The sequence below is a fragment of the Spermophilus citellus genome (genome assembly GCF_964194105.1).
Source record: "Spermophilus citellus genome assembly, chromosome: 7".
Classification (NCBI taxonomy): Eukaryota; Metazoa; Chordata; class Mammalia; order Rodentia; family Sciuridae; genus Spermophilus; species Spermophilus citellus.
Window position 1 is genome coordinate 34,071,927 of NC_138188.1, and position 26,664 is coordinate 34,098,590.

The window sequence follows — 26,664 nt, forward strand, 5'->3', positions numbered from 1 at the left end:
GCTTACCTTGAATCGGTTAGTGAATAGCTCCAGTTTGGGAAATAATTCTCTATTGGTATATAGACTCTGTAGAGCTTTCAAACACTTCAGTCTGACTTCCCCTTGCTTCAGAGATACAAATAAAAACACAAAAGAAGCAATTAATTCCATGCCACAAAGATTATAATAAAAATACTGAAGTCTTTATGAAGAATAAAATAATTTCAGTTTAATCATTTAAAAATACATTGAAAATCCCTTAGTTTCTTGTGAATATAACTGTGTCAAACATTTATCAACTCTGACCATATAATGAGTATCTCTCATATTATTCGGTGATACTTAGAATTTTTAACTTATGATAATAATTAGAGAAGGGAATGCTCATTTGTTCTATATGTAATTATAGAATAATCCTGTGGCAAAACTTAATTTCATATTAAGGTTATCATTTATTCATGCAACAAGTATTTACTGGATGCCTTTTACATTCCAAGGAGAGTAGTAAAGAAACAGATAAACAGCAGAATGTTTAAAACACTGGGAAAATGACACAGTGTAGAGTCCTGGGGGTGCGAGTTACTAGAAGAATATCTTTAATATAAAGTCACAAATTAAGAGTAAAGGTTGTTGTCAATCACAGTGTAAACAGAATGTGTATGGCATCATCTAGAAATTTAGTCAACACTCTCAAAGGATTCAAGAGATTAATTTTTTTTTGGTACGGGGGATTGAACGCTCAACCACTGAGCCACATCCCACATCTCTCAATCAGGGACTACATATACAAAAGCAAGGCAATAAGCAACTCAATGAGACCTTGTTGCTAAATAAAATACAAATTAGGGCTGGGGAAGTGGTTCAGTGGTTGAGTGCTTCTCAGTTCAATGCCAGTTGCTCCTCCAAAAACAAAACAAAACAAAACAAAACAAAATCCCAAAAGCACACGCACACGCGCGAGCGCGTGCACACACACATCTAAGTACAGGGATATGCTGGTAAAAGATTTAGTAACTCATTCTGGGGAACAGGGCCCACTTTGTTACACATGCAAAGATCCATAACATAAATACACCTTCCATAGATGATACTGAACTACCAATGAACTATCATTGAACTCATTCATGGAGAAGTGTGTATAATCACCCTCTTGCAAGCTAATTCAACTACTTATAGCACAGCAGTGAAGTGATATTATCTGTTAAGGTTAGTTATAGCATGTAGGAGAAATCTGAAGTGTTTATACCAGGTGCAATTAACACTCCACCCAAACTCCCTTTACTTGTTAATTCTTCAGCCTATGTCAACTGCTAATGGTTCCTATACACACCGTTCTCTGAAGAAACCACCATGGTTGAAAAGACCCACCTGGCACAGAAATTCCTAAGAGATTATGTTTCACCTTTCCTCTCCTATTCACTCCACTCCACTCTCACCTTTCCCAGACTAATGCCCATAACCAGAGTAGAAAGACATAATGGTAAAACAGCCTAACTGTCTTAACTCTGGCAGGACAAACTTTGAGATGTAATTTATTCTCTAGAGTTCGTTGTGAGATTGTGCAGAGTCCAGACTTATTCTGAAACCACCTGTTGGGCTGTTTCCTGCTTTATCATATTTTCAAATAGGATACTCCTGAGTACAAACCTAATCATGTGCTACAAAACAATGTTTTGCTCAATCAGGGACTACATATACAAAGGTGATCCCAGAAGATACAATGGAATTGAAAAATTCCTAGTATCTAGGGACACTGTAGTCATCATAACATCATGGCACAACTTATTACTCATGTGTTTGTGTTGATGCTGGTGTAAACAAACCTACTATGCATATACAATTATGCACAGTATATAATATTTGACAATAATAGTAAATGACTTACTAGCTTATGCATCTGCTATATGTTTTATCATTATTTTAGTAAATATATCTGCTTATAGGCAAAAAGTTTATTATAAAATAATATACTATGTTTAGCTCACAGCAGCTTTACAAAATCTTGTGATTAGTCACATGCAGTTATTGTGTTTATTCACTGAAAAAATGGCCAGGTGACACATCTTTCAGAACATATCCCCATTGTTAAGACACACAACTATACTGTTAGCACAATAATTCCTCAGGTTTGGCTTCTAGGGAATGTGACCTAACTTTTTTGATGAGATTCTGAGGTTGGATTACTTGAAGACTGGATTGTTATGAGGAAGAATCCAACGGTGATAAGTACTGACAATTCCTGACACAGAACAGTATTGTATTTTGCCAGGGTTTTTACCTGTGGGTGAAAAAGAATGTGCACTATTAACTTGTACACCATTCTGACATTTGAGGAAGCAGGGTGAATAACAGTTAACTATAAGGACTGTGGAACTAAGTATTTGCTGCTATATTGTACTATGATCCTAAAGAGAAAAAATAATAAGATCAGGCCATTAAATTGCCAGTTCAAGGATAGTGCTGCCATTTTTTTTTGAAATTTAATCAATTTTCCTATGACAAAATCAGAACTACGATAGGAAAGAAGTGGGGTCTAAAAAATATCTGGGTGGATGTAGGTGAGGACCTTTAATTCCTAGTTTCTTCTGAATTTGTGACCCTAAAAATGACTCATACCCCTTGGTAGAGGAGGCATGATTCCTCCCTATCCATCCCTTTATTGAAAGACTGTGGAAGTTTAAATTTTGGCAGGTATCTTAAGGACAATGCTAGCAGCCCTCATCATGATCTACAGAAATTTCCACTTAGGTTAAGGTTAAATCTCTTCATAGATAAGATCACAAAATAGCAGATAAGGCAGTATCACCTAATCATTCAATGCAAGAGGAACATACTATGGTTCGGATATAGTTTCTTTCCCAAAACTTCATTTGCTAGGAGTTTGGTCCCCAGTTTCCCACGTAATGGTATTAAAAGGTGGTAAAACAGGTAAGAAGTGGAGACTAGTGGGAGGTTAAGTGAATAGGGTCCACCCTTGTGAAGGCACTAATGCTGGTCTGGTAGGAGTGGATTAGTTCCTAAGAGGCTGGGTTGTAATAGAGAGCCTGGCTCCTCCGTCCTTTTTCTTTTACCTTGCAAACTCTCACACCCACTTCTACTATGCGATCATTTGCCATGGTGTAACAAGAAGGTCCTCACCAGGGGCTGACTAGATGGTGCTGCTTGATCATGGACTTTGAGCCCCCCATATATGTGCTAAATAAACCCACTTTTAAAAATAAACTACCCAGAATCGAGTATGGTTATAGCAACAAAAAATGAACTGGGACAGAGCAAAGTATTGTAAAGAGTAGCAAGGTTCAAGCGTAACAATTGGGGATTTACAGAACTGGCTCAAAGGATATGGTCTTCCGGGAGGGAAGATAAGTGGAAAGTCAATGATGCAAGTATTATATAACATATATAATGAAAAAAGATCAACAATGGATGAGTAAAAGGCTGAAGATAGTTGTCTCAATGTACAGTCACAACCTCAGATGTAAGATAGCATGACTGACTTTTCCCTAACCATAGACTTGACATCAATGCCAAGAAAAATGAAATTAATACATCCAAGTTCACACAGTAAAAATTATAAGCTGGGCATGTGGTGCATGTCAGTAACCCCAGTGACCTGGGAGGCTGGGCAGGAGGACCACAGGTTCAAGGCCAGCCTCAGCAATTTAGCAAGGCCCTAAAAAACTTAACGAGACCTTGTCTCCAAAAATAAAAAGGGTAAGGGATTATAGTTCAGTGATAAAGCACTCCTGTGTTCATTCTCCAATATCCTCTCCAAAAACCCCACAGATTAAAAAATAAAATAAAATCTTCAAATATGAATGCTGTTTAACACAGCACCTAGTGCATATTAGCTGCTCAACAATTCTTTTGATACCATTACCTATGGATATAGATATAGTAAGGACATGAATTGAGTTTCATTTTCACCTGTCCAGCAAAATTCCCAAGCAACCATCTCTCCTCCCAAGTCTCATTTCTTCACCTATAATGTGTCCTGCCTATACCACAGGACCTTAAAAATTAAATAAGGTAATGTGGTATTCATGAAAGCACTTCAGAAAACTGGAAAACAACCTGTTGCTGGAATGAAAATTCCCAATTGCTTTTTTTCTAAGTGCTCTACTATGCTCTGCAGTTATTTCTATTATAGTACACTTAATGCTTCATTGTTTTCCCATTACAAGAAAATTTTATTCAAATATAAATGCTGTTTAACACAGCATCTAATGCTTATTAACTGTTCAATAAATATTTTTTAATAACTACATAAATAAGAAAATAAAAGCATCAAGGATAAAATGATTTGTTAGAGGAGAGAATTGGGTATTAACAGAGATTCTTTATTCAAAGAGATTCTTTTTTAACATTTGTGCAAAATACTTCTGTAAGAAACATCAAGTGGTATAACAATATTGCATAAATAACGGTAAACGTGGGTTCGTAATGAGTTATATCTTTAAGGGACAATAATTTATGCTCCCAGGAGAATATTTAAATGGAAATACTGTGAAAGAGTTAAGAAGAACTAAATTCAAGTGGACTGTCCAAAAAGGTATGTGTTAGTATGTGGCAGGAGTACAGGGGTAGAGAGAAGATTCCCTTGAGAGGGACAGTTTTGGCAACTTTATGAGAAACAGGATTCAGGATGAGTCAAAACAAAGAGAAAAAATGAGGTGGGTTAAAGAAATATAGATTGTTAAACACTACAAAGATTCTGATATGGGGATTAGCATATACTAAGAGGTATAAAAATAAATGTACACACAGGTGCTATGGTTTGGGCATAGTTTTTTCCTGCTGAAAACTCAGGTGGAAGCTTGGTCTCTAATGTGAGAGTTTGAAAGGTGGTGAGAAGGTCTGCCTTTATAAGTGGATGAATGTTTCTCTGGCAGAAATGGGTTAGCTATTGTGGGAATTCTACTTGCTTTTCCTCTTCTTTACAAACCAACTGCTGTGAAGCCCTTACCAGAAGCCATGCAGATGCCAAGGTCATGCTCTTAGGCTTCTTAAACTGTGAGTCAAAATACCCCTTTCTTTTTAAATTATCCTGACTCATATGTAGTAACCGAAAATGGAGTAACAGGCATGGTAAAAGCAAAAGTAGTACAGAACAATACAGATAAACTATAAGAGCAAGGTAATTAGAATTATGAGCCTAAATCCTCAAAGATTTTAAGATATTTAAGTCTAAAATACATAAATTATTAATGCGATTTCAAAATTAGGCAAATTAGGCACATTCTGCGTCACCATGAAGGGCAGAAATAAAATGGCTAGGTAGAGAACCTACAGAAATAACTACTTTAATTGTTAGAGATTTTCTTTCTGTTGACCAACTTACAGCATAAAACTTACAATTTTAAAAAGTTTGTTTTATTCAGGAGAACAGATGAGGTTATAACCTCCAAAGTTCTAAAATCAAGACAAAGATTTCATCAGCTCATTTGGAAGAGGCATAAGACGAATCTGAAGACAGAGGCTACAGGTAAAAGAGGGTGCAGTTTCAATCAGATGAACGAAACAGGAAGACAATGACTGTCATTCTCAGAAAAAAAGACGCAAAGAGATTAGAGTGGGAATGATAAAAGAAAAATGTAGATGGGATTACTTAATACTTGCAATCTTTAAAAAATAAAATAATTGAGGCTGATAGAGATTTAGGAAATCATTTCACTGAATATTCATACGTTTTTATCAACAATGTACAAGGGAAATCAACCTCCCCTCCTTCACCTAGACAATGGATTTCTATAAAAGCAGTTTAATAATTTTTTAACTGATGGTAAGAGGCCAGGTGCGACGGTGCACAACTGTAATCCCAGCAGCTAGGGAGGCTGATGCAGCAGGATTGTGAGTTCAAAGCTAGCCTCAGCAACAGTGAGGTGAAACTCACTACTGCTATTGTATTTTGTCTCTAAATACAAAAAAGGGCTGAGGATGTGGCTCAGTGGCTGAGTGACCCTGAGTTCACTTCCTGGTACAAAAACAAAAACAAAAACAAAAAACTGATGGTAAGAAACACCAAAAATTTGGTTTCCCAAGACTTTGTGGTCATACATTAAGTTCTTTTAGTCACATAAATTCAGAAGAATACTCTACTGCGGGAACAGGGGAAAGAACTCGGATGGTAGTGGTGGGGAATAAAAGTGCAAAACTTTAATCCAACCCTACAAAAGAGACTGTCTTGTTGAATATAGGAGTGTGTGTATTATGATGAGTGTGCACTATATAATTCTACATTCTCGTAGTGAAGTAAAATCTAGTTGGATTAACTTGAGGTGGACTTAGATGCAAAGGTTCCAATTCCACATAGGGAGTAAACACAAAACAAAACAAACAGAATCTAGCTTGGGATTTATTACTGCAAAGAAAAGGATGTTAAAATAGTTACAGAAGATATATAGTCGGGAAAAAACTCACTACATACTAATTAGATTTCCCTTCAAATGATGAGCTGGGGACAGGGAGAGGTAAGAATCTCTTTTTATCATCAATTTAAAAAAGATAGGCATGGGAGGTGCATGATTGTAATCCCAGCTACCGCAGAGGCTAAAGCATGAGGATCACTAGTTCCAGGACAGCCTAGGCAACTTCGTGAGATATTGTCTCAAGATAAAAAATTAGATGGGACCAGAGTTGTGGCTCAGTGGTAGAGAGCTTGCCTAGCATGCATAAAGCACTGGGTTCGTTCCCTAGCACCACATAAAAATAAACATATAAAATAAAGGTAATGTGTCCATCTAAAACTAATATGTGTGTGTGTGTATATAATTAAAACAAATAAATAAATAATTAGAAAGGGCTAGGGATATAGTTTAATGATGAAGTACCCCTAGGTTCAATCCCAGTATAAATTAATAAATAAATATCTAAGAATACAATTGAATTTTATTTTAAATATTTATTTTTTTAGTTGTAAATACAATACCTTTATTCCACTCGTTTATTTTTATGTGGTGCTGAGGATGAAACCCAGGGCCCCGCATGTGCTAGATGAGCTTTTTACCACTGAGCAACAACCCCAGCCCCTATAATTGCATTTTTTTTTTTTTAAAGATTCTTGGCGGACACAACATCTTTGTTGGTATGTGGTGCTGAGGATTGAACCCGGGCTGCACACACACCAGGCGAGCGTGCTACTGCTTGCGCCACATCCCCAGCCCCTTATAATTGCATTTTAAAAAATAAAATGGCTTCTGGGCTGGGGTTGTAGCTCATTGGTAGAGCACTTGCCTAGCATGTGTGAGGTAATGGGTTTGATCCTCAGCACCACATAAAAATAAATAAAGGTATATATAAAAAAGGCTTCTGATAGCTATTACGCTAACACAATGATTTAAATTGTTATAAAATTTCTATGCTGCTGCTTGGCACAGTGGTGCATGCTCACAATCCCAGCTACTTGAGAGGCTAAGGCAGGAGGATCTCAAATTCAAGGTCAGACTGGATGTCTTAAAGAGAGCCTATCTCAAAGTAAAAAAAAAAAAAAAAAGAGGATAAGTTAGTAGTAGAGCAACTGCCTACCATGGGTATTGCCCTAGGTAAACAATATCCAGTATTGGGGGGTGGGGTGGAGGGATAGGGGTGGATCTTCATGTTTATGAATACCTGGCAGTTTGAGCTATAGAACGTCAGGGTTTTTTGTTGTTGTTGTTGTTGTTTGTTTTTTTTAATAAAAATTTCCATAGTTTTTTCTTCTTACCCTTGGTTATTTTGAGGATTACTTATTCAGGACTTGATGATATAGGATTCATGTCAAAGTCAGACCCTTTCTAAGAGATTAGAAGTAGAAATACATTTTTAGACCGAGTATTCTAGATTTCAACAAATCTATTTAACTCTTTTAAAACACTCTACTGTGATAAAACCCTGGAGAATTCAAAACATGAATGTTACTTAGTTTTTAGCCAGGGGCAGTGATACACACTTTTATTCCCAGCAACCTGTGAGGCTGAGGCAGGAGGATCACAATTTTTTTTTTTAATTCCTTCATTCATTCATTTATTTTTGGTGTGGTGCTGGGGATTGAACCCAGGGCCTTATGCATGCTAGACAAGCACTCTACCAACTGAGCTATACCACCAGCCCTTATTTATTTATTTTTATGTGGTGCTGAGGATCGAACCCAGCGCCTCGCACATGCTAGGCGAGCAGTCTACCGCTGAGCCACAACCCAAGCCCCAGAGGATCGCAAATTTAAATCAAGCCTCTGCAACTTAGTGATACCCTGTCTCAAAATAAAAAAAATTAAAAAAGGGAATAGAGATGTGGCTCAGAAGTTAAGCACCCTGGGTTCCATTCCTGGTACAAGGAAAAAAATAATAAAGGTATTTAGTTTTTACATATTAAAAGAGACAAGAAATTTTTTTATTCCAGTAAGAAAAAGAGCTAATTATCTTCTTGAGATATGATATGCATTCTCTTGTAAATTCAGATATAACAGGTCATTTTGATTTAAGATAGCATTGCACCTAAATATGACAAACTCTTTTATATAAGGGCCAATGACTTGAAGTTAAATCATGGTCTTCAAATAAACAGTTACTATGTTGAATCATTTTAAATTTAATATTACTACAACTATTTAAAAAAAAAATTTATTTTTTAGTTGTAGTTGGACACAATACCTTTATTTTATTTATTTATTTTTATGTGGTGTTGAGGATCGAACCCAGGGCCTCACCCGTGCTAGGCAAGAGCTCTACCGCTAAGCCACAACCCCAGCCCCATTACTACAACTTTTAAAAAATCAACTATTGCAATTTTGATTTCTAGCATGCTAGTACTGATACGAGCATCTATTCTAAAGCTTAGAAGATATTACTTACTCTGTCATGAAGAGTCCAGCCAACGTATTTCAGGTAACTGTCATTTAGAAAGGCATCACTATACATTTTCATCCATACTCCAATCTCTTCGATACAAATAGCTCTAATCTCAGCAATAGCATCTCTAGAGCAGAAAAAAAAAAAGAAATCTCTAATTAATATCCAAAGCTGAAATGTATTCTTAGTCACTTTCAACAAGCAGCAAATATAATTTCTAACACTGTATTTGTATCTGAGCTCTCAAAGCCCTCCAACTAAAATATCTTGTTTTTTTTAAAAAATATAGTTTCTGTGAAATATGAAGACACCTTATTTTGGTCTAAGTGCTCTGTTTTCATTGGGATGGGTAATGACGTTTAGAACTTTCTGAGAACCTCACAATTATAAATATAGAGCCAACAAACATGTTAAATCTCCTAAGAAAACCAAAGTGTCAACATCCAAGTACAGAATAATGTATAGGTCAAAAAGTGTTTCTCTAAAGAATTGTTAATCTTTATAACCTACCACATGTCTAACGAACTAAAAGAAAATTTTTATGACCAAGAAATAAATTAGTTATATATCAATGGGAAAATGATGTAAAAGCCAAAATTATTTAAAAATGTGCAACAGTCTACAAAATCTAAATCATGAAGTAATTTATTGTAAATTAAAATATACACTGTAAATTTATTGTAAATTAAAATATACATTAAATATTTTAATTTATTGTAAATTAAAATATACACATGTGTAGAATGAAGTTTATCTCTTCCTTCAAATCATGGGTCTTTCATCTTTTATTTATTTATTTATTTTTGATGGTGCTGGGGATTGAACCCAGGGCCTTAAATGTGAGTTAAGCACTCTACTAAATGAGCTATATCCTCAGCTCTGGTCTTTCATCTTTAGTTAATTTGTTTTTTAGGCTGAGGAATTGGGAATAATAATCTACTTTTGTTAAAATGAGACCAATCTTGGTGAATATATTATGAAGTCGTAGAAGAACAACTCCAAATGTCAGGATTTTGGCTCACTGCCCAGATGGCTCTTCACCTCACTGTAAGCACTTAATATAATACTTCTGGGATGACGTTCCTACTTCAAGATCTATGAATCATGAACAAATACAATGCTAACACTTTTACTTCACTGTTCGCCAGGTGATAGCTCTAGCTTTAAAAAAAAAAATATTGAGGATAATATGGTGAATCCTAATTTTCTTCTGTAAATCAATCTTCAAGGTTTCTTTCTAATTTACCACATGCAAATAATCATAAAATAATTTAATTATCTAATTTATACAAGGTAATAATCTGTCATTTTAATGGAAAATTAAGCACACTTGTTTCTCTTTTGTAATTAAATGAATGGTAGAATTCTAATATTTCATTCCTCGCTCATATAAATCCCAGTTCCTTCTAGAGCATTCTCTTGCCTCAGAATAAAAATGCGGGAAAATTTCTCTTCCCAAACCATACTACTATTCTCAAATTTTAGTGTCCCTACACTTTTTTGTATTTGTAGATGGACAGTATGCCTTTATTTTATTTATTTATTTATTTTTTTAAATGGATTTTTTAAATATTTATTTTTTTAGGTGTAGATGGACATAACACAATGCCTCTATTATGTGGTGCTGAGGGTCGAACCGGGGTCCCACTCGTGCTAGGTGAGCGTTCTACTGCTGAGCCACAATCCCAGCCCTATTTTATTTATTTTTATGTGGTACTAAGGATCCAATCCAGTGTCACATACATGCCAAGCAAGAGCTCTGCCACTGGGTTATAGCCCCAGCCCCAGTTTCTCTACACTTTTGATAATATCTATTTCTCATGGAGAGGTTCTGTAGCATAGTGGATAAACAGCACAGGTTCTGGAGCAAAACATTCTGAGTTCAAATCCTGATTCTGCTATTTACTATTGTGTGACCTTAGACAAGTTACTTTCTTAGGTTTCCTTACCTATAAAACCTCTTTCTTAGGTATTCTTAAAAAATATTATAAAATAGTGATAATAATAAAACCTAACAGAGTGTTATTAAAGAATGAAATCATAAGTAAAATACTCCTAATAAACTTTCTATAAATGTAAGCCATTATAATCTCTCAAATATCTAAGTCTTATCCATCTAGACTCCAGAAGACAATGCAGTCATGGAGTCATTGTTAATAAAAGCAAAAACTTGGAAACAACCTAAATTAAAATGCTCAAGGCTTGGCTGCCAGTCTGAGACACTATTGTGAAGTGGGGAATTTTTAAGATGTGGGGTCTGGTGGAAGGTCATAGGGAACATGCTCTTGAAGGGAATATTGGGACCCTGGGGCCTTCCTCACTTTTTTCGATACTTGGCTGCCATGAGGTGAGCAGTTTCTTATACCATGTGGCTCCCAATAATTAAGTATTACCTCACCACAGGTCCAAAGGCAACAGGGTCAAGTGATCATAGACAGAAACCTCTGAAACTGTAAGCCAAAATAAACCTTTCCTCCTTTTAAACTGTTTATCTCAGATATTTGTCACAGTGATGGGAATCTGACTAAGATAATATTACTATAAGGCAGTAAATGTTCTCTCTTGAAACAACTATGTACCCACTGAAGGACATGGTCAACAACATCTGTAAGACAATGAGTTTATAATTATTAGTTAAATTAACAGGTGAATAGGAATGTATATCTTCAACTTTATTAGATATTTAAAAATTTCTCTGTAAATAAATCAGTGCTTCATACACTTGATTGTATTTTGCTCTTTAATTTAGAATTTTGTCTCTGTGAGGAATAGGGTTATATACTTTATTTTCTACAGGGCTATTCAAATAAAAACAAATGATAACAAAGGAAAAAAAAAAACTCCCCAAAGAAAACAAAACAGGGACTGGGGTTGTGGCTCAGCGGTAGAGCACACACCTAGTGGTGTGAGGTGCTGGGTTGGATCCTCAGCACCACACTTACCTCCTATGAACTAGGTAAGTGCTCTGCTGCTGAGCTATAGTCCCTGACCAGAGTTATTTTAAACATACTAAAAATGTAATAGGTTTACAACTATGTTTGTATCTCAGTAGTACAGCACTTGCCTAGCATATACAATGCCCTGGGTTCAAACCCCAGGCACAGCAAAAGAAAAATAAAAGTAATAGGTCAAATAAATTAAGGCTAGTTTTCCTCTCATTTTTGTTGCATTATTCATTAGTAAAAATAATGACAAAAAAGAGAAAGTCATTGTACCATTTCTCCTACAGAAAACTTGGTGGTTATTTACTACCATGCATTAGTCCTCAGAATTTTGCAATAAAGAGAACTTTGGGTATAAATAAGACTAAAAATACATTGTCAAAGACACATTACCACCAGGTGTGGTGGTGCATGCTTGTAATCCCAGCAGCTTGGGAGGCTGAGAAAGGAGGATCCCAAGTTCAAAGCCAGCCTCAGCAAAAGCGAGGCGCTAAGCAACTCAGTGAGACCTTGTCACTAAATAAAATACAAGATATGGTTGAGGATGTGGCTCAGTGGTTGAATGGCCCTGAATTCAATTCCTGGTTATCGCCCCCCCCCCACCCCCCGGCCCCAAGACATATTGCCGCCTTTAAAAGAAAGATATCTTCTATATTTTAACTATCAAACAGACCTAAAGGTTAGGTCAAACATGAACTATAAGTGAGATTGAAGTAATAGAGTGACACTTTGCTCAGAATAAACTATTTGCTTCCAAAGCAAATATTAAAGTAGGTGATAAAAACATTTGTAAGACGATTAAAACAAATTAATCATTCAATCAGAAGATTCTAATTTTTTAAAGTAATTTTTAAAAATACTGGTTATATCACTAGTACTATTTCTCTACAATCTTCTTTTCAAATTCCCTTCTTAGGGACTGATGAAGGGCACAATGGCACACACACCCATATCACAAGTTCAAGGTCAGCCTCAACAACTTAGCAAGACCCTGTCTCATAATAAAAAATAAAAAGAACTGGAAGTGTGTTTCGGTGGTAAAGCATCCCAGGACCAAAAAAATAAAAAAATAAATAAAAAAGGACTGATGAAATCAAAAGCATCTTTCTATATCTTGTATCCTTTTATAATGTGATTTTGGTTAAATTCCAAAGTATTATATTCCAATTAATTACCTCTTCAACATTCTAAAGGCCATCCTATTCATTAAATATAAATCTGTAAATAATTTTTTCATAGTATTTTAAATGGAGGTTTTTCACAACCACTTGTTCTTACTCTGAGCCACTTACTTGATGAAGCAAGTGGGTCATCTAGTCTGTACAATTCTCACACTGTAGATTAAATGATACCATGGAATTTCAGACAGATTATTTTTCATATGTCTTATAAATTAATAATAGACTAGCATAATACAATTGAAATTCATCTTTTGACATTAGGGTTGGTGGGTGGGACACAAGGTGTTAAAGTGCGACCTCTCATAGCACCCACTATTTCAAGTATATAAATGCAGTAACATCATGCTTTTATCAATAAAGAAAACTGAATGATACTTCTGGAAAATTAATGGCTGATATCCATAGCATACTGTTCATATCTGGGAGGTAGATTATATTGTCAACTATACTGTCACTTGTTTTGAATGGCTGAATTTTTTATATATCAATAGTAAGCTAAAACAGATCTAATACAAATTGATATAAGGTCTGATAAAATAAAATACAAATCAGTTAAAGTTAACACCATGAAATTAAAGAATTCTTGTTTATATGAGAATAATAGGCTGAAAGCTTTGGCAAGACTCAATAAAAATCAATCATTAAATAGTAAATGCTGTTTTATTTGGTGTTACAGATTCAGGGAAATCATAAAAAGACAGTGATCCCTGACAAGAAATAACACAAGGTAAGCCTTAAAATTGGACCACTTCTATACACGCCAGGCAGCATAGTAAGCAGGGAAACCTAAGCAGAGCTAGGACATAATAGAGTGGAGAAGGAGCTAGGACTTCAGCAAGGCCAAGGTGATTATACCATATAAGGTGCAGGATCAAAAGGGACAGCTAAACAGAAAGAGAAGGTTCTAAAAATCTGCAAAAGAACCCTATGGTCTCTTTAGCTGAGTAGTAGAGAGTATATATGTGAAGAAACCACCCTACGATGGAGAAAGAATAGAAGGACCAGAAAAAATGAGCATGGGGGTAAAAACACATGGGTAGAAAGTTTGTGTTCTGATAGGCCAGGGTGGGAACATCTTATAATTCACAGGAGACAGAATAGAGTACAAAATTTATTATCTAAATACTGGAGAGAAAATTAGCTTTAGACTAAATGCTCTTCCAGTCCACTTAACAAACCTTAAAAGTAGGTATGAAAAGATTAAACATAACTGTGTCCAAGAAAAAAAGTACAAGTAATATTTGTAATAATATAAAACTATCCGAAACAGAAAGAAAAACCCAACATGTCAGGCATTCAATAAAAAATACAAGTCCTGAAAGGAAAGAGAAAAATGAAAAAAAGTACCTACATGTTCAAGAAGCTACAGAAAACCATAATATGTTAAGGAAAGACAATAAGAAAGAAAAGGAAGATCACAAACATAACAAAGAATACCATAACAGAACAGTGTAAAAACAACCAGTAGGAGAAACACCTAAAAGTAACCAAAGTAAAAAGAAATTAACTACAAAGGATGCAAGAAAAGAATGACAGGAGACTTCCTTTTAAAGGTGGCATTAAGGCAATACAGAAACAGTGAATCTATTACTTTAAAGAATAAAAACACAAAAAAGAACTTCAAAATTTAACCTAGATTTCTATACCAAGAGGCAAAATATTCAGACATGAAGGTAGGATAACAGAAGAATGAAAATTCTTCTTCACTCTTTGCAGGGGGCGTATACAAGGTGGAGGTTGTTGCCAGGTGTGGTGGCACACTCCTGTAATCCAAGTGATTCTGAAGACTGAGGCCAGAGGATCCAAAGTTCAAAGCCAGATTTAGCAACTAAGCAAGACCCTTTTTCAAAATAAATATTAAAAAGAGCTTGGGGTCAGGGATGATGGGGTTGTGGCAAAGTGGAAGAGCGCTTGTCTTGCATGTGTGAGGCACTGGGTTCGATCCTTAGCACCACATAAAAATAAATAAAAATACTGTGTCCAATTACAAGTAAAAAAAATATATATATTAAAAACAACAACAACAACAACAACAAAACCCAATACCACCCCCACTCCCAACTTTGGTCCTCTGGAAATCAGTTAAGAAAAAAAAAAAGGCAAAAACATTTACTTATAAAAAGTTAGTGAACTTAGGATAAGAAGAATGGATGCCTATGGCATTCTGGCATGAAACTGATTTCTTCAAAAATCCTAAGATAGAGTAGATTGCCAAGGTTGAGCATACCTATGAACACCATCAGCTTTGATGCTCAGGGAGCTGATTTGTTGGAATCCAAGTACTAAATACTCATAAGCACAGAAGAAGGCAACTTAAAAGAATACATTCTATAAGAAAATAAGTGTGTGGGGGGGGAAAGCTAAAGCTCTGTGCTCCCCCCCACCAGTAGAAAAACAAAAAACAAAACAGCAAAGTATGGCCCATACTCGGGATCTGAAACACTGTAGGACTCTGTGGGCCCACATGTCAAATACCAAGAATCTTCTCTTTTGATCATAATAAGGATTGATGAGACAGGTCTCAAGAAAGCTAGGCAAACTGGGTGTGGTGGCACATGCCTGTAATCCTAAAAGCTCAGGAGACCGAGACCCTAAGTAACACAGTGAGACCCTGTCTCACAATTAAAAAAAAAAAATAAGTAAAAAGGGCTGGGGATAGAACTAAGTAGTAAAGTGAACCCTGTGTTCAATCCCCAGTACCAAAAGCAGAATGCTAGGTAAGCACTCTACCACTAAGCTAATATGCCCAGCCTTACTAAAGACAATTTAAAGTGGCTCTAACAAATATAACCAAAGAATTCAAGGAAAGCATATCTGAAGAATTAAATGAAACATTATGAAAATAAATTAACAATAAATCATGAAAAAAGAAATGCATCAAAAATATACAACTGCAAAGGAGAAGGATACCCATTCTTTCATCACATTTGCAACATAGTACTAGAAATCCTAGCCAGAGCAATTAGGTAAGAAAAAGAAATAAAGGGCATACAAAGTGGAAAGTCATCATCAAATTGTCACTGTTTGCAAATGACCTGATCTTATATATTTAAAAAACAAAAACAAAAAACACCCAGACTCTCTGCCAGAAAACAATTACAAGTAGTAAATTAACTCATCAAGTTGAAGGACACAAAATCAACCTTAAACACACACACACACACACACACACACACACACACACACACACCCTTCGGCAGCATCAAAATTACCTGAAATAAGAATCAAGACAGCAATCCATACACCAAAGTACAAATGACATTTTTCACAGAACTAAAAAAAAAAAACCCAATACTAAAATTTATATGGGTTCACAAAATACCCCCAATAGCCAAAGCAACCTTGGGAAAAAAACAAAAATACAGGAGGCATTATACTACAAAACTGCTGGGCATGGTGACAGAGGCCTATAATCCCAGTGACTTGGGAGGTGAAGGCAGGAGGACTGCAAGTTCAAGGCCAGCCTCAGCAATATAGCAAGATCCTATCTCAAACTTTAAATAAACAAACAATAAATAAAAGGGGATGGGGATGTGGCTCAGTGGTTACCTATGGCACTTGGGATCAATCCCCAGTACCCCTCTTCCCCCAAATACTACAAAGTAATGAAAACATCCTGGGATTGGCAAAAAAGAGACATATAGACCAATGGAACAAAACAGATTAGAAGTAAACACAAGCATATATAGCCAACTGACTTTTGAGAAAGATATGAAAAACACACATGGGAGAATGAATCGTGTTTTAAATAAATGATGCTGGGAAAATTGGGTATCCACATGCAGAAGAATAAATAGAGACCTCATTTCAAAAATCAACTGTACATGGACTAAAGATTTATGTAAGATCTGAAATTCTGAAACCACTAAAAGAAAACAGGAAAAATCCTTCAGGATACTGCTATGGCCAAGGATATATATATATATTTTTAAAGAGAGAGTGAGAGAGGAGAGAGAGAGAGAAAGAGAGAGAGAGAGAGAATTTTTAATATTTATTTTTTTTAGTTCTCGGCGGACACAACATCTTTGCTGGTATGTGGTGCTGAGGATCGAACCCGGGCCGCACGCATGCCAGGCGAGCGCACTACCGCTTGAGCCACATCCCCCGCCCCAAGCCAAGGATATTTTTAAGAAGAACACACACACACACACACACACACACACAAAGCAAAACAAAACAAAACAAAAAACAACAGAAATAGTATAGGAAACAAAAGCAAAAAAAAAAAAAAAAAGATCATATTAAACTACTAAATGTCTCTACAGCAAAAGAAGCAATAAAGAGTGAAGGTCTTAAAGAATGGGAACTTATACCTCTGAATAAGTTTAACACTGACCATGTTTTTGTGCCTGGTTTATTCCACTTAAAATGCCCTTGAGGCTTATCCATGTTTTCACAAATGATACAATTTCATCCTTTTTTTTTTTTTTAAGACTAAGTAGTATTCTGTTAGTATATACACACACCACATTTTCTCTATCCATTATTCTGTTAATGGACACTTGGGGATGGCTCCATATTTTGGATATTGTAAATATTGCTGCAATAAATGGGGGCATAGCTGTCTTCTTGACCCAGTGATTTCATTTCTGTTGGATATATAACCATTAGTATACTGGATTACTAAATTATATGGTACTTCTTTTTTTTTTTAACTTTGGAGGAATCTGCCTAATTTTTTCCTTAGTGACTGTACTAATTTACATTCATAACAATAACATATGAATTCCCTTTTTTCCAAGTTCTCACAAGTTTGTTATCTTTTTGATAATAGCCATTCTAACTACGGTGAGATGATACCTCATTGTGCTTTTGCTTTGTATTTCCTCGATGGCTACCTAAGATCAGAAATAAGTACTTTTTCCCTGTGAATTACTGTACTGGAGAGTACAGCCAGTACAAAAGGAAAAAATAAAGGTGACGTCACCAAGATGATTGACAAACAAGAGATGCCAGACTTCTATCCACAGGAAGAGCCAAATGAAGAAAAAAGAATAGCTATTTCACTGGAGTGTTTCTGTGGGGACATGGAAGAGACAATAGGGATTATGAGGATACACGCACGATGGCCTTTTAAAGAAGGCAACTAAGCAATCAGCATATACTTTCTCACCCTGTCTTTTGAGATTGGCCTCTAACCAAGACACTCAGCATGGAAGTAAGAGGCTCCTAGCAGTCCCTATTCACTTCAGACGCCTGAATCATTTGCTGTTAGATAAGTCTTCAGTCTTCTAAGATCATGAGCACCGTTTGGGGAGCTACTGGGTTACCATACTACGGCACTATCCCCAGAAAAAGAGCCCAGCCCACACTATGCCCACTCTACCACAGGTTCCTGCTACAGAGTACCACTTTAAGACTGTCCACCTAGGAATCCGTATAGCAGCCAGGCAGTTTCTCCTAGTCAACTCAGCCTTCTGAACTAGCTGCCCAGTTTCATATGGCCCTGGGAAGCACCTAGGCAGCCTACCTTGAGGACATGGTCAACTGAGGTCCCTTTAAAACAGTCAGGAGGGCCTGCAGCCAGGCGACTCATTTTTAGAAGCTCAACCTGTTGATGAACTGGAAAGCAGGTTCCCTTGGTGACACACACAACCCTGGGAGGCAGGTGGGCAGACCAGCTTAGGCTTAAGGGGTCCTATGAAGTTACCAGTAAATTCCTCAGTGCTGAATGGATGTACTTCAGCCATCTGGGGTGGCCTGGCCCCCACTGCATTTACCTGGACCCACTGGTTCAGTCCCAACCCCATGAGCCTTCAAGAAGTGACAGGTGCTATGCCTCTGCTACTGGTCCAGCCAAGCAAACATCAGATCACATATGTGGGAATCCTGGGTGGACTGGGTGATTCCAGGAGAAATCATATAGGCATAGAAAACATGCACCATAAAACAGAAGAAGCCACCTGAGGCCCAGCAGTGCTGAACACAACCTAGAAACTGGCTACAGCTGAGCACACACAAGCACTATTCTAGGAATACATAAATTTCAGTCCCTACCAAAGTTGTCCCCTCTTCAGTAGCTGACAGAAGCATCCTGTACTGCCACAGCACAGTGCATGCCCTAAGAGCAGCCTGTTTATGCAACCCCAAAGCTGTCAATAGTAGACTCAGGCTCAATCATGCTTGTGTCCCAGCCACAGGCGTCTACTCTGCACCTTCTGCAGGTTACTCAGTGCCACTATGGATGGGACCCTGCACTACAGCCCAGGATTGCCACACTCTGTGCATCTTGAAATCTACACAGGTAAGCTCAGTCCAGTTGACAGCTCTGGGTGCAGGAAACACTTTTATAGGCCGGCACATAAGACTGCAATCCCAACCAGGAAGAGACTGGATGCTAAACTACAGACAATTAGGGGTTCTTTCTCTCACCCTCCAGAAAGCCATAGGCACGCCCAGCATACCAAACAACAGAGGGAGCAGAATAGACTTGCATCAGAGGTGGGCTAGAGAGGTTATTACCTCTACATCCAGAGAAACTTACAGGCTTACTAGGAGGTGAGGGCATTTACTAAGCCTGCCAAAACCCAATGAAATTCAAATCCAGAAGGCCCAATAAGAAATCTCTCCATCTCAATTAGTTTAGTAAGAAATAATTTAAAAATAGTTTTTTATTTCACAGACATTATTTTTATATTGATTTGCTAGGTTTCTCCCTATTATTTAATATTGTATTCATTAACACAGTTATATATATAAATATATATTTAATGAATTAAATGGATTTACTCATTCCTCTTTCTCCTTGTTCACTTTATATTCTCTCCCTGTTTTTCTTTTTGTGTTTTCTACTCCTGTCTCTCCACTGCCATTTCCTTTCCCTCTTTCCTCATCATGACCCCACAGTTTAATAGCAATGTACTTTCTTTAATACCTAATTTCTTAACTTATGCTAGAGAATTACTCCACATTTCCACTTTTAGATAAAAGAGATTGAGAAGAACATGTTCAGAATATGTTTTGAAGGTTTATTAGTATATGGCTTTGTTCTGAATTGATCACAGCTGATTTTATCTCCTCTCAAAACAGTGTGAGGGACTGAATATAAAAATAATGTTGGGTGTGAGTTTTGACATAGATATATTCCCAACTCAGAGCACACAATTAAGAGAAACAGCTCACTAAAAAGTTCCTTACATAATACTGGAAGAGATAATCATCCTAGCAGATGTGAAAATATCAACTCAGAAATACAAAAAATGTGAGGAAACAAGGTAATAAGATAGTTTTCAAAATTCACACCTCTCCAATAACTGATTTCATAGACATTGAAGTCAAGAAAATGTCAGATGAAGAATTCAACAAGTTTTTGGACAGGGGTTGTAGCTCAGTGGTAGAGCGCTCCTCCAGCAAGTGTCAGGCACTGGATTTGATTCTGAGCACTGCATAAAAATAAGCAAATAAAATAAAGGTATTGTCGATCAACAACTAAAAATATTTTTTAAAAATTCAAAAATTGGTTAAAATGAACACTGAAGTAAAAGAACATCTATCAAATAAACTAAAGGAAGACAGGTAGGCTTTAAAAGAGCATTTCAATTAAAAGATACAGATTCATAAAAAGCACCAAACAGAAATCTTTGAAATAAAAATCTCAATCAAATAAAAAAGTCATTTGAAAGTCTTACTAATAGATTAGGTGATGTAGAAAACAAAGTTTTAGGCCTTGAAGAGAAAATATTAATGAGAATACTTTACATGAGCAGAGTATCTAAGAAATATGGGACATTAAAAGACCTAACAAGGCTCATAGAACAAGAGAAATACATGACACTGATATACCAAAAATACAGACCAAGTAAAGAATTTTTAAAAGCTACAAGACAGAAATGCCAAGGTCATCTATAAAGGAAAACCAGTCACAATGACAGCAAATCTCTCAGCAAAAACTCTAAAGGCCAGGAAGGCTTGGAACAAATTGTTTCAAGCCCTGAAAGAATGTAATTATAAACCTAGATTGCTATTTCCAGTAATTATGTGACAGACCCTAAGAAGAAATAAAAAATTTATGTGATAAGCATAAACAAAAGGAAATCATGACCACTAAGCAAATACTATAGAAAAATAGAAAATTCTACACACAGAAGATGATAGAAGTTTTAATAAGGAGATCTCGGAAAGGAATAAATCTCATTAGAAGAGTATATTAGTCATCCACAGACTGAAAATGAAAAGATGGAAAATTGTATTTAATGCAGATGGAGCCTGAAAGAAGCAGGGGTGGTAACTCTCACATCAGAAAGAAGCAAATTTTAATAAAAAAAAAAAAAGTGGTTAAAAAGATCACTGGTAGAGAAAAAAGTCCACCAAGAAAAAATAAAGATTGAAAATATTATCCCCCAAATACCTATGCACTGAATGAGACAAAATAAACAATATTTGACAGTAAGACTCAGATAAATTCCAATACAACAATCATGGTAACTTCAATATAATTCTCCAATAGATACATCATCCAACTATAAAATCAACAAAGACACTACACAAATAAAACCTACTATAGATCAAATGGACTTAGGGACATCTACAGAATATTTCATCCAACAACAGCTGAATATGCTTTCTTTTCAGATGCTCATGAAATGTTCTCCAAGGTAAACCCTATTTTAGGACACAAAACAAGTCTTTGAAAACACTTTTCAAAAACTGAAATAATTCTTTGCATCATATCAGATCATAACAAAATAAATTCATTGGCCAAGAAAACTACAGAAACTATATAAATACATGGAGATTGAATAATGCAATTCTGAATGATGAGCACAGGACAGGCATGTTAGGTCACAAAATAAGTCTCAGCAAATTTGAAAAAAATGAAGCCAAAGCATGTATCTTCCTCTGAAAACAATGGAATATAACTAGAAAAACAGTAAGAATTTTAGACACTGACTATAGAAATACATGCATATTAGAAAACATTCTCTTCATTAACCAATAGGGAAATTTAAAAATTTCTTGCAAACATATACAAATAATGTTCTAAAACTTATGGCAATATGGTAAAAGCAGAACAAATAGGTAACTTTTATAGTAGCAAGTACTTACATTAGAAAAATAAGATTTCACAAAAACAAATTAAGGATGTAAATTAAAGAACTAGAAAAGAATTAACCAAACCCCAAGTTAGTAGAAGAAAAAAAATAACAAAGATTGAGCAAAAATAAATAAAATAGAGCCTTAAAAAATACAAAAGATTAATAAAAAGGGATTTTTAAAAAAGATAAACAAAACTGACTAATCTTTACTATGTAGACTAACAAAACAACAATAGCAACAACAAAAAAGAAACAGAAGACCCAAGTAAATAACATCAGGGAATACAAATACAAAGAATCATTAACAATTATGATGTATAACTATATAGGAATAAATTGAAAAACCTAGAAGAAAAGTATAAATTTCTGGATACATATGACCTAACAAAGTTGAATCACAATGACAAAAATCAGAAGTGATCAATAACCAGTAATACAAAAATTTACCAAAGAAGAAATGCCTAGGGTGAGATGGCTTCATGCCTGAATTCTGCCAAACATTTAAAGAAGGAATAATGCCGGTTCTCCTCTAAATACTTTAAAGAAATGAAAAGGAGGAAACCCGTGAAAACTTACTCTGTTAAGATAGCATTACCCTGATAAATAAACCAGGTAAAAACAAACAACAGCAAAAACAGACTATAGCCAGGCGCGGTGGTGTATATCTGTAATCCAAGTAAACCAGGCAAAACCAAACAACAGCAAAAACAGACTATAGCCAGGCGTGGTGGTGTATATCTGTAATCCGAGTGGCCCAGGAGGCTGAGGCATTAAGTGAGGCATTAAGCAACTCAGTGAGACCCTGTGTCTAAATAAAATACGAAATAGGGCTGGGGATGTGGCTCTGTGATCAACTGCTGTGAGTTCTCTCTCTGATCCCTCCCCCCCTCCCCCCCAAACCCAGATCATTACAGATCAATATCCCTGATGAACAAATATGCAATAATTCTCAAAACTATGTTAGCAAATCACAAAAACTATGTTAGCAAACACAAAAGTACATTAAAAAGATCATGTGCCATGATCAAATTAAATTTATCCCAGGGATACAGAGAGGTTCAAAATAATAAACTTAGCACAGTAATACATCAATAGAAGAAAGGACAAAATCATCTAATTATGTCAGTGGATAGGAAAACTGTATTCAATAAAATTCAATGTCCCTTTGTGATAAAAACTCTCAAAAAATTAGATAAAGAAGAAATGTACTTTGAGATAATGAAGCCCACATGTGACAAAATTGTAACCAATACTCTGAATAGGTAAAAGCTGACATCATTACCTCTAAGATGAAGGAAAAGATAATGATGTCTATTTTCACTGTTCTCATTCAACACAATATTGGAAATCTTAGGCAGAGGAATAAAGCAAGAGAAAGAAATAAAGGGCACCCAAATAGGAAAGAAGAAACTAAAATTGTTTTTGTTTATAGAGGACATGATTTGATATATAGAAAAAACTGAAGATTCTTCTGAACTGTTAAAAAGGATAAATTTCATTAAGGTTGTAGGATATAAAAATTAGCAAAAATCAGTAGCTTTTTTATTTAAATATGCCAAAAACAAAATTGCTAAAAAACTAATCAATAAAATAGTCCCATTCACAATACCTACAAACTTAAGTGAAAAGAAGTAAAAATAAAATACCTAGGAATAAGTTTAAACAAGTGACTAATCTCTACAACAAACATAACAAAATGCTGATGAAATAAATTGAAGAGGACAAAAGTAAATAGAAAGACACTTCCTGTTCATGGAGTAAAAAAATCTTTATTATTAAAATATCCACAGTACTCAAATCAATCTACAAATTCAGTATTATTCCTAACAAAGCAAATATGTTTTCTCAGAACATAACTAAAAGTTTTATGCAATCACAAAAGGTGCCAAATAGCCAAAGCAGTCCTGAGCAAAAAAAGCTGAAGGTACTATAATACCTGACTTCAAAAGATACTACAAAGATATAGTAACCAAAACAACATGGTGTTAACATAGAGTACAAAAGAATTGAGTTCCTAGAGATAAATCCACAAATAACAGTGGACAGTTTTGGATAAGGTATCCATAGTGTACATTGAGGAATGGAAAGTTTCTTCCTTGAACTGTTCCAGGAAAACTGGATATATATATTCACAAGATGAAAACTAGATCCCCATCTTTCACCATATAAAAAAAAAAAAACTACAAAAAAATGATAAAAAAAATTAAATGTAAGACCCGTATCTATAAAACTACTAGATGAAAATATAGAGAAATGTTTCAGTACATTGGTCTGGGAAAAGATATTTTTTGCTATCAATTCACAAACACAGGAAACAAAATATGTGATAAATTGGATTATCATAAACTAAAACTTCTTCATGATACTGAAACCCATCAAAATAATGAAGACATAACTGACAGAATAGGAGAAAATATCTGCAAGCCATTTATCTGACAAGGGACTAATATTTAGAATATACCAGTTAATCAAAAACTCAAGACAAAAACAATCCAGTTTTCAAAAGACTGAAAGACACAGACTTTTTCACAAAGACAGTAAAAAAATGGCCAATAAAGGATCAACCTAGGCACCTACTGACAAAAGAATAGATAATGAAAATGTGATATGTAGATACAATGAAATATTATTCAGTCATCAAAAGGATGAAAGCTTGTCCATTGTGAGACGAGAGATGAAGTAGAAGACATTATGTTAAGTGAAGCAAATCAGGCTCAGAAAGAATATGTTCTTCGACATATATAGAATAAAAGTTGGATCTCAAAGAAGTGGAGAAGAGAATGGTGGCTACCAGAGCCTGAGTAGGACATGGGGAAAAGAAGACAGAGAGTGAATTATTAACAGGTAGAAGGGTACAGCTGGATAGGAAAAATAACTCCTAATGTTTTACAGCACAACAGCCTAACTATAGTTCACAACAATTAACTGAAAATATTTCAAAATAGGTAGTAGAGAAAATTTCAAATATTCCTACCACAAAGAAATAATAAATGCCTTAAGTGACAGATAAGCTAATTACCCTGACATTATCTACATTTGTGCACATGTATTAAATGTCAGATTATACTCCATAAGTTTGTATAGGTATGATGCATCAATTAGAAGTAAAGATACTTTTAAAGAAAAGAATGAAGAGATAACAGAAGCAAAAAGTAAAACTCTCTTTATTCAAAGATGACCGTATCTCACATGTAGAAAAGTTCTAAACAGCCTAAAAAAAAACCAGAATAAAACAAAACTCACCACACCCTGACCAAAACTGCTAGAATAAAATTACTTTGTACAAATTTTAAAAACTGTATTTTTGTGTAATAGCAGGGAACAATCTAACACAAATAAAATCGCAGTTACAAGATAAAATATGAAAACAATTAGAAAAGAATTGATTCATTACAATTCATATGAAAACTTCAGAAGCTTTTGTGTAAAACAGGACAAGTTCATCCCCAAATTTGTATTCTGCAAAGGACCTATAATACTCAAAACAACTTTGAAAAGGAAGAACAAAGTAGAAATACTATATTACCTAATTTAAAAATCTTACTCAAGGGCTGTGGCTGTGGCTCAGTGGTAGAGTATTTGCCTAGCACATGTGAGGCCCTGGGTTCGATCCTTAGCACCACATAAAAAAATAAATGAATAAAATAAAGCTATAGAAAAAAAAGTTACTTCATTTAAAAAAAATCTTACTCAAATGCTACTCAAAGAAGGTAGCATGGGGGTAAGGACAAATAGCTCAGAATGCAAATCAATCTACAAGTTCAGTGTTGTTATCTTTATACCTAAAGTAGTCAGATACATCCATTAAAATAAAAAGAGATTAATATATTTTGAAGATGCAAAACTTCTTGGGCAAATTCTAGCAAATCACATCCAATAATAAATATTTAAAAATATAGCATTAAAAAATAAAAAGAAAAAACTACAACATGACTGTGGGTTTTGACCCATGAATAAATGTAAACATGAAAGTCAAACAACTCAGTTCATCACATTAACAATGTTCAAAAAGAAAATTACACAATGATCTCTAGATGCAGAAAAGCAATTCATAAAATCCAATGTACATTCTGAATTAAAACTTTCTGAAGAACAGAAACAAACAAACTTCCTCAGTCTAATAGATGGCATCTATGAAAACCTTACAGTAAATAATACATTTAATGGTGAAAGACTAATTTTTTTAGACAAAAAAGCCAGACTAATGAGAAGTATATATAGTATAATTCTATTGCTGCAAAAGTCTAAAAGAGAACCAGAACAACAATCGTTTAAGGATGATGGGAGGGTAAAGTGCTGAGAAAGTAGGTAGGGAGGAACTACAAAGTGCCAAGAAAAATCTTCTAAGGTTGATAGACTTATTATTTATCTTATGGCTTTTCAGGTACAAAACCCATTCAATTATACAATTAAATGTGCAGTTTTACCTCAATTATACATTCACAAAGAACAAAAGACTACATGACTGCATGCCACATACATGTAAGCTCTTTTTTTCGTTTCAAATAAATGGGTCAGTATTGGATTATATACAAGGTTTACGCAAAAAAGAGGATATAAAGATCTAACCAGAGAATCCATACTAAAACTAAGGCCTTGGTTTTGTTTCAAAAGATATTTATATGCTTTTGAGTTAAAATGTTTAAATTCTGCTAAAATTTTAAAGTTATATATAAACACACACCTACACACAAAATTTCTT

General features: G+C 35.2%; 1 protein-coding gene across 4 annotated transcripts in view; it reads right to left on the reverse strand.

Annotated features, from left to right (window-relative positions):
• Positions 1 to 26,664, reverse strand: part of STAG1 (STAG1 cohesin complex component) — a gene marked incomplete at its 3' end in the record, with an annotated part of 366,347 nt that overhangs the window by 98,805 nt on the left and 240,878 nt on the right. For all 4 annotated transcript variants that reach the window (XM_081301202.1, XM_081301203.1, XM_081301204.1 and 1 more), the window contains 2 exons: positions 8,808 to 8,931; positions 7 to 105 (listed from right to left, as the gene is read on the reverse strand). In XM_081301202.1, coding sequence (XP_081157328.1) covers positions 7 to 105; positions 8,808 to 8,931 — 223 coding nt within the window. The remainder of the gene's footprint in view (positions 1 to 6; positions 106 to 8,807; positions 8,932 to 26,664) is intronic.